The 9737-nt window shown below is 38.5% G+C and overlaps 1 protein-coding gene across 3 annotated transcripts; it reads left to right on the top strand.

Moving 5' to 3' along the window:
- Positions 1-3006: 3006 nt before the first annotated feature.
- On the top strand, positions 3007-9487 carry LOC122067770 (probable beta-1,4-xylosyltransferase IRX9H). 3 transcript variants are annotated; one of them, XM_042631603.1, is made up of 3 exons: positions 3007-3801; positions 4014-5563; positions 8967-9487. In XM_042631603.1, exons 2-3 carry the CDS (start codon positions 4641-4643, stop codon positions 9352-9354), a joined length of 1311 nt encoding a protein of 436 aa, XP_042487537.1. In that variant the 5' UTR covers positions 3007-3801; positions 4014-4640; the 3' UTR covers positions 9355-9487. The 3 variants fall into 3 exon arrangements, with proteins under 3 accessions (XP_042487537.1, XP_042487538.1, XP_042487539.1); XM_042631604.1 differs by having other exon boundaries at positions 3007-3806; XM_042631605.1 differs by lacking the exon at positions 8967-9487 and adding an exon at positions 6229-6355 and having other exon boundaries at positions 3019-3801.
- The last annotated feature ends 250 nt before the right edge of the window (positions 9488-9737 follow it).

Here is a 9737-nt window from a genome sequence, read left to right as displayed (position 1 = left end):
GATTGGGTGAAATTCAATGTGTGAATCTCTATTGTAGTCACAAACTGGGCAGGGGAGGTGGGACATTGCCAGGAATATGAAGAAGTTTAAAGGAGAAGAAGACATACCCGAGTTAAAGCTATCCAAATTTGGGATTGAACTATGGGCTGCACGCCTGCACGGTCTCCAAGGTCGACAATGAAGACACAGTCAGACCTTAGTCAGACGTTGCAAGGAGTGGCGTCGATTCTCTATTGTCTTCATACCTGAGTCAAAAAAGAAGAAGAAGAATAAGAAGAAGAAGAAGAAGAAGAAGAAGTTTAAGTTTGCAGGAGAAGAACTTGTCCCCAAAGTTTGCTTTATTAATTTTTTTTTTCTTAAAGTAAAAGGGTAAAATAGGAAGTCTTTCCTTGATTGACGGTGGACTCAAAATTCTAACGTCTTGTTAAATTGGATTAAAAAATATTAAAATTTCAAATAAACATGGATCTATGGGATGCTGCCACGTACAAGTTGCAGCGAAATTTTGTTCGTGCTTTGGAGCTCCAAATTTCTATAAACAATTCTTTATCTCTTTTGTTTGTTTTATGGACTAAATTACCCCTTTGATGTCACAAATAACAAAGACTTCGTACAAGTCATAAGAATAACGCACATGACAATTTTCCCTCCATAATTTTATGACAGACAGAGATACCCTCGAATGCACCTTCCAAAGGATTCAAGCTCGATTGACCTATCAATATGTGACAACCTCCTCACAATGTGATCCTAGTAGAAGAAATTTCTTTCTTCTAAGAAAGACACATCTCTTTCACACACACACACACACACACGCGCACACACTTTGAGGTCACAAGTAGCAAAAGCTTGTCCGAGCCATAAGAATAATGCACATGATAGTTTTCTCTTCCTTATTTTCTAATTGACAGGCCCTATAATGCATCTTCCAAAGGATTGAAGCTCGATTGACATATCAAACCTACTCACAACGTCATCACCAGTAGGTGAAATTTCTCTCTTGTAAGAAAGACACATATCTTTAACACACACACACACATTGACGTCACAAATAACAAAGGCTTTGTACAAGTCATAAGAATAACACACATGACAACACAACCCCAAAAAGAGAGAGAGATTACTTTGGCATTATACGTAAGACACAAAGATCAATTCAAATTTTATGGGCAAAATGGGTAGTTGATCACAAGCATGGTGATCTTGACCTTTTCGATCACGATCCACATGCATGATCCAACGATAAAATTGTAATAAAAGTTGATTAAAAAAAAAAAAGGATAGATATGTTTGATATAGTCCAATCTAGGTCATTCCAAAACAGTATCAACCTGATCAGTCCCATCACCGTTCCTGAGTTTTAGAACCCTGGTCACAAGTGTTTGTTATTCACAAGAGAGAAACTTTAACATCAATTTTTATGGTTTTCCCATAAACCATTTATTCTTAATTTAGATTGGGATGTTGACAGTAATGGATAGAGCAATGCGCTTGTGCATGGGCATTCACGAGATGCATGTCAATATGCGAAGGGTATTTGATTGAAACATGCTTTAAAATTTAACACATGGTGGATTTAGACCATATTCTTTTATCTAATAGTTAAAATGGACACATCATATGTCCATGTATTAAGATAGACGTCGTGTGATGTCTAGAAAAAGTAGCACATCTTTGTAACAATAATATTTTGCCAAGAAAAAAAGGGTTCCTTATATAAATACATATTGATTTCTCAAAGAAAAAAACGAAAAAGCACATGGGTTGGAAAATTATCTTTGGAGATATATAAAAAAAAAAAAAAATGTTAAGTGAAAAAGGTTCTCCAAACAAGTGGCATATATAAGTGCACCAATAAGATATAACAAAATGACATTATACATTAGAGAATAGCAAAATCATTTCATATGAAAAAGAGAGAGAGATAGACAAGTAAATGCTAACGTATACTCTATCCCAATAGCTCAAACAATTTTTTTCTTTTTCCTCAAAAATAATTTGACTTCTCATAATAAGAGGTTGCAACAATCAAACTCTTACCCACCTTTAAAATTTTCAAGATTTTAGGTAGAAAGGGTTTGAGTCTTCTTTAAAAAATTTGTGTCACTTTCACCCAAAAGATAACGAGTGGCAGCACCTTTTATTTTATTACACCTTCTATTAATCTATACCAGAAGTCACAAACTCACAAAAGTGGTGAGTTGGAATTTCAGGTACCATAATTTTTTTTTTTTGCAAAATATTTAAACCTAAAAACTTTTTTGTTTCAAGAAAATTCACATACGTGGAAAACTTTCAGAATAAATCCTCACTATTCTACAACAAATTTATAAGAATACTTTTCCTTGGATGTGATTTTGACTTGACAACAAACAAAACATAAAAAAAGGAGAAAATTTGTTTGCACATGGGTGTAGGAAATTAATGCCACGGAGATTATTTGTGCCCTTATAGTATAATATCGATGATACCTTGTATTGTTTTCCTATACCTTTTTCTAACATTATCTCACCGGTGATATGACTTTATAATTGTATTTTAAGCACATGGTTAACTCCCACACTCAAACTGTTCATGATCATATGTACTCGTTCATGTTTTCATAAGTTGGTTTAGACATATCTATCATATATGGGGAGGGCGTTCTTTTCTCACCATGGGTTAAAAGAAAACTCGATCTACAAATCTAATCAATAAAATCAAGAAAGAATTATTCTACTTTCCATTATTTACTGCTTCCCCATGTAAAAAGAACAAGAAAGGAACACATAAAAACATGGGCAGCCTCCATCACCGTCTATTTCCCTCTTCCTCAATGTAAAATGACCTATTTGGGCAGACGTGAAAGACAGACAGGGTGAGGAATGGAGGGAGGGTTGGTGGCTGCACTACCCAACAGAGAACACTGTCCCTGAAAATATAGTTAAACTTGAGAGAGGTCCCATTAAAACCCTGTAATGGATTGAGAATCTTTGACATGCACATGCATCCACGGGTTCCAATACGGAAAACAAGCACCAGTGACCACTACAAGAAGGTCCACAATGATATTAATTATCCTTAATCGGTGCCACTCTGTAATCACACTTATTAAGGTTGTTTCAGTTGATTTCTTTATTGTGTTGAGCCATGTTAGGTGAATCTGTATCTGTAATTAAGCTTTTTTTTTTTTTTTCATTATTAGATCACTTAGAATATTTTTTCCCCATCAGGGTCAGGGTCTGTGTCGTTCTTCTGGGATGAAAATGCTTCAGAATCACCAATGAATTGTGAATGGGGAAGAAGGTTAATGGTTCAGAACTTCAGATTTTATGTTGCCTTTCGAACCCGGATTTTCTTTTTTACTTTAGATACATTTCTAGACATCAATGGAGATTGGAGAACCTAATTTGTCACGATAAGTTTAAAAAATCCCCTGCAAGTGTTTGGTCGATGGTCTCAGTCAGATTGTAAACCAGACAAGTTTATGATGTGTTTGATTTGTCGTTCTTGGACTAATTCAGCTTAAATGATAATTGTCAAATACAGTTTTTCTTTGTTCTCTTCAACCGACCCCTCTTCAAAGCTTACCCGAACACTCTCCCTTCGTCATTGTCTGGTTGTTCAATCTTCAGCATTTATTATTAAACCTTCTTAATTTCAATGATCTTGTTGCCCGTTGCCCAGAAATAGTAGGCGTTTTTACCTGCTGATCCATACAATCTCGAAGATTTTAAAGTAATGGCTGACCGATGGAACGAGTGTTGTTCATGCTTCAGTTGAAATTTGCTTAAAAGAACGATATCCATCGCTAATTCCAAGGTAAGGTGCTTTCCCACTTCACTTCAACTGGATATTTGTGTCGTACCAGGTCGAGATCTTGTTTTGATTTTTTTTTTTTTGGGGGGGGGGGGGGGGGGGGGTGGGGGATTTGGGGTTTGATTTAACTGTATTTTGAGATTAGGATAACGTGTTTTTAGTTGGGTTCTTCTTGCTTCAAGTTTAAGCCTCTTTATTTGTTTTCTATGAATCAGGAAATCTTCGCAGAAAGCTAGTTTGGAAGAAATAGTTATTTCCTGATCTGGGTTTGGAGTGAAAGTGTCATTTGGTGATTCTAATTAATGCGGAAGAATATTTGGTCTATAAGGGGAATACTCTGTTCCTATTTAATTTCTTGGTCTGTATAGGGGAAATGGGAATACTCTGTTCCTTTTCTTTCCAAAGTTCCATTTCGTTTGGGTGTGTTTTAATGGTGCCATTAACTTGGTAGTGTGGTTCCAAACTCTTGCGTCAGCTAATCGATATTGGGAAGTTGGTAATGAAGCTCCTATCTATGGAAATGTTCAAGGTATTCATGAGAGGACACCGAATATAGCTCAAGCCATTAAACAGATCAAGAAAGGGAAGTGATTGAGGTTAATGAATGTCTTTATGGCACCAACGTATTGTAGATCTTGCCACATAACTTGTTTTGACCTTTGCATTTTTTAAGCTGATGTTCCCATGGGAGCAAATTAGAAGTTGTCTGGTGTTTGACTGGAAAACAGAACAAAGTAGTCTTCAATTTGGATACATTGCCTATAGCTCTATTGCTTGAATGCTTTCGTAAGAAATTGCAATCTTGGTTCTGGTTATAGCAGAGCGGATTTCCATTCATTTTGATGGCTTCAATTAGAAGAACTTTGTCTCCAATGCCACGAGCTGGAGCCATGCACAATGGGGAGTTGTACTCAGTCTGTTCTTCTCCCTTGTCCAAGTCCTCCTCCTGTAATCAGGACTACCCACCATTGGGAGGATCTTTATCCTCCCTGTCTGGTTCAATGGATTCATATTCAGTTTTGTATAGACTTCAAGCTGCCCTTCTTGGTATTATAACTCGGAGATTTCGGACCTTAGAGAGGTCAAAATCAAAGGGGCAACTCTGGAGGAGAGCTTTGTTTCATTTCTTTATTTGCTTTTTGGTTGGAATTTTCATTGGTTTGACCCCATTAATCTCCACAAACATCTCCATAAATCTTGGGTCCAAGCACCAAGCCTTCTCCTTTGAAGTCCTCTCTCCAGATGGAAATGCACACCAATATGATGGCACCTCAAAGAAGGGTTCTCTGGCTGAGGCTCAAAGATCCCAGGACAATGCCAGTTTAGAAACTTGGTCAGTGAAACAGGAACAGCTGCTTGGAATTTCTAATGATAACCCTGTAACCCAGTTGCCTTTTCAAGATTCAGATCTTATGGACAGGAAGCTTTTGATAATTGTGACACCGACTTATACTCGGCTATTTCAAGCATATTATTTGAATCGTCTAGCTCAGACCTTAAGACTGGTCTCTTCTCCTCTACTCTGGATAGTTGTGGAGATGTTCTCCCAATCTGCTGAGACAGCTGACATTTTGAGGAGAACAGGTGTTATGTACAGACATCTTGCATGCTACAAGAACCTAACCAGTGTAAGAGATAGACGTGTTCACCAAAGAAATGTGGCATTGTCTCACATTGAAACACATCGCCTCTATGGAATTGTCTACTTTGCGGATGATGATAACATGTATTCCGTCAATCTTTTTGAGCAAATGAGGGAGATCAGGTATTTAATATTTATGGATCCGATTCTGTCACATGCCTGCAATACTTTTATTAATTTTTTTTTTCCATTGTTTTCTCTGGATGTTACCGTTAACACATTGGTAGTCGATACTGGAGACTGTTGTTGATATATGATGGAGGTGTGTCGATTCTTACCATGTATTAATAGTAATGGGGTACATACGTACATACTTTTTGACATACATGTGTACATATTACAATGCTCTGCATGCTGATGTATATTACCAATTAGATCGGATGTCTTACAATCTTACATTACAGTTAAGATAAAACGATGCTATTTTCAGTTTTAATTGGAATATGGAATTTTGCTTTTTCATAGTTTTGGTCAAATGGAAATGGGTATAAAAACTTCCAGCTTGTATCTTAAAATCTGCTTGTGTGTCTTCCAATTACTAGGGCATCCTGTTAGAGTTATTATATCTGCAAGTATATGTTTAGAGCTCTTAGTATTGAGTTTAGCGCCTAGCGCTAAACCGATAGGGGCCGATAGGGGTATTTTGGGTCCCATCGGCTCCCATATTTCTGTGATGTGGCTTTGCTTGTAATTCAGCAATGAGGGTACTTTTGTCTTTTACTTTCAGCATTATTTTAATATAAGTAAAGACTAAAACCTGCGATTAACCCATTTTGGACTGATCGCAGGTCTCTCCTCTCTTTTGGGAGTACCATCGATCGCACCTCTCTCTCTCTTCTCTCCTCTTCTTCTCTTCTTTTCTCTTTTCTTTGGTTTGGTTACAGATCTTTGGGATTGTAACATGGTATCAGAGCCTCTGTAAGCAAATCAAAGTCGTTTTTCAGATCTCTCTCTGCTGATCTCAGTTTAGCGCTAAACCTTTTTGGTGCGCAGCTGCCTGCTGCTGCATCTACTGTGTTTTACATCACATGGAGCTATTGACTTTGTGCATGGATTTCTACATGGATTTCTACACTGAAGATTTGAAGACCTTGGACCACAGCTTACTTTCTTCTCTGCCCTACTTGATTTCTGCCAAATCGCTAGCGCTGGTCTCTGTGGTTCAGGTTTGTTTGCTAGTTTTTTTTGTTACTTCTGCGACACTATTTGCCCACTTTATTTTTTGTTCTTGGTTGAGACCAAGTCTACTACCTCTGTGACTACTGCATCTGCCTCGGACAATGTCAATGTCCAAATTACCTCTATCAAGCTCAAGGGAAGTTCAAATTACCTACTTTGGGCTCAGTCTGTGAAGGTTTACCTTATAGCCAAGGATAAACTTCAGTATACTACTTCTGATCCTCCTCCAGCATTTGACAAGGGTTATAATGAATGGATGAAGGTGAATGCCTTGATTTTAATCTGGTTGTGGAATAGTTTGGAACCAGATGGTGTTTCACTCTACTGCAAAAGGAGTATGGAATGATTTGAAGGAAACTTACTCTCAGGAGAAGAACATGACCCCTATCTATGATATTTATGAGAAACTATTCCAGTTTCGCCAATTTGACAGAACTCTTCCAGAGTATTATAGTGCTTTCAGGGGAATGGTTGAAAAACTCAATGTTTTCCAACCCTTGACCACTGACATTGAAAAATTAAAAGCTCAGCGTAATGAGTTTTTGTTTCCAAATTCCTGGCTGGTTTGAATAATGATTTAAAAGCAGTGAAGGGCCATCTACTCGCAGGCGATACTATTCCTATTCTGAATGACACTTATTCTCGACTGCAGCGTATTACTTCATTAACAAAACCTGATCAGTCTTCCAAAGAGAATTTTGCCTTCCTTGCCAACCGTGGACGTGAGTCGGCTGGTCGAGGTTCTAGTAGACGGTCGTCTAATTGTGCATCTCGCCAGTGCACTTACTATAGGAAGCCTAACCATACTGTCGAGACTTGTTGGACAAAGCATGGCAAGCAAGAGTGGGCCACCTAATTAGCCAATTATGTAGTGTTAGACGATGGTATTGATACAAGGTCTTCCATTGATACTAAACCGAGCCATTCATCAGGAGATTCTTCTACCAGCCTGCGCGATGATATCAATCAATTGCTCCGATGCTTGCACACTCTATAGGCATCCTCTAATACATCTGATGGTGGGTTTACATGCGTTACGACCTTAGCTCATGCACGTACCTCAGCCCTTCTTACCACTACCTCTACCCCCTGGATCATTGATTCAGGTGCTTCTGCCCATATGATTGGTAAGTCATCACTTTTTAAAACCTTTTCTTTTAGTACTAGTTCTACATCTGTTATTCTTTCCAATGGTGCTTTCACACTAGTTTTCGGCCATGGTACTATATCACCTACATCCTCACTGAGTTTATCTTTTGTGCTGCATGTTCCACAATTCCCATTAAGTTTTCTTTTTGTGAGCCAGTTAACTAGCTCATTAAATTGCTCAGTAACCTTCTTTCCCTTTTATTATGTTTTTCAAGATCTTCACACGAGGAAGACGATTGGTGGAGGGCGTGAAAAAGATGGTTTATATTATCTCAACTGTGGTTCTCCTACTTCTTCTGCTGTTGTTACTGCTGTTGGGGACGTGACTCCTTTTCAATGGCACTGTCGTTTAGGGCATTTATCTTTAACTAGGTTGAAACTTTTATTTCCTAGTTTTAAGTCTGTGATTAGGTTAAAATGTGAGGCCTGTGAGTTGGAAAAACATCACCGTGTGTCCTTCCCATCTCGTTCTGTGTCTCGTAGTCCGTCTTTATTTTCTTTAGTCCATTCTGATGTATGGGGTCCTTGCAGAGTTAGCAATAGATTTGGTTTTTGTTATTTTGTGACCTTTGTGGATGATCATTCTCGCCTTACATGGCTTTACATGGTAAAGGACAGATCTGAATTTTTATCTGTGTTTCAGCAATTCTATAATGAAATAAAAACTCAGTTTGTCATTTTAATTAAGATTTTTCGTTCTGATAATGCTTCAGAATATGCTCAAAATGATATTTTTGATATTTGTGCCAACCGTGGGATGATACACCAAACTAGTTGCTTCTATACCCCACAGCAAAATAGGGTAGCAGAGCGTAAGAATCGGCATCTACTCGCGGTAGCCAGTGTTATTATGATTCATATGCATGTTCCTAAGCATTTTTGGTATGATAGGGTTTAAACTGCATGTCACTTGATTAATCGCATGCCATCTTCAGTGCTTTTAGATAGGTCCCATTTTTCTATTATGTTCCCTACTTTGCCAAGTTTTCCTATTCCTCCCCGAGTCTTTGGTTGTGTGTGTCTTGTCCATAATTTGCATGTGCAAGTAGATAAACTGTCTCTTAGGTTTACTAAGTGCATTTTTTTGGGTTATTCACATACTCAGAAAGGGTATAAGTGCTATGACCCTATTACTCATAGGAACTTTGTTAGTGCCGATGTGACTTTCTTTGATGGCACATCATTCTTTTCTCCTCAGGTGTCCCAGTCTGGTATGGAGTGGACTTCTCCATCTCCTCCACCCATTCCATCTCTCATACCCTTCCCTGATGTGCCCAATATCAGTGACTCAGCTCCTCTACAGGTTTATCAGCGCAAGAAGAAGGTTGGACAGCCAAGTGGAGAAACCAATGCTCCAGATGATTCACTTCCTCCACCGCCTCCTTTCTCTGGTGAAGCTCCTCCTTCTCCGCTTGATGACTTACCAATTGCTCAAAGGAAAGGTACACGTTCTTGCACTAAAAAATCTATGGTTGTGTATCCTATTGATAACTTTGTTTCCTTGTCTCATCTTCCCTCTCCCATCCATGGTCTTGCCTTGTCACTTTCTACTAACCTCATTCCCTACGCCCATAATGATGCCCTAACTATTCCTGGATGGAAAGCTGCCATGGATGTAGAAATGGATGCTCTTTTGAGTCATGGTACATGGAGCAGAGTAGATTTATCTCCTGGTAAGGATTTGGTGAAGTGTCGCTGGGTGTACACTGTTAAGTATCACTCTGATGACTCTGTTGAGCGGTTGAAAGCCCATCTGGTTGCGGTATACTCAGACATATGGAGTTGATTATTTTGAGATCTCCCCGGTTGCTAGGTTGAACTTTGTTGGTCTACTTATTTCTCTTGCTGTCAACTTTGATTGGCCCTTGTTTAAGTGGGACATCAAGAATGCCTTCTTATATGGTGACCTACAGGAAGAGGTGTATATGGAGCAACCTCTTGGTTATGTTGATCAGGGGGGGAATAAAGG

The sequence above is a fragment of the Macadamia integrifolia genome, unplaced genomic scaffold (genome assembly GCF_013358625.1).
Source record: "Macadamia integrifolia cultivar HAES 741 unplaced genomic scaffold, SCU_Mint_v3 scaffold3111, whole genome shotgun sequence".
Lineage (NCBI taxonomy): Eukaryota > Viridiplantae > Streptophyta > Magnoliopsida > Proteales > Proteaceae > Macadamia > Macadamia integrifolia.
Note: the sequence above shows the minus strand (reverse complement) of the source record. Positions and strands in the feature narration are given on the sequence as shown.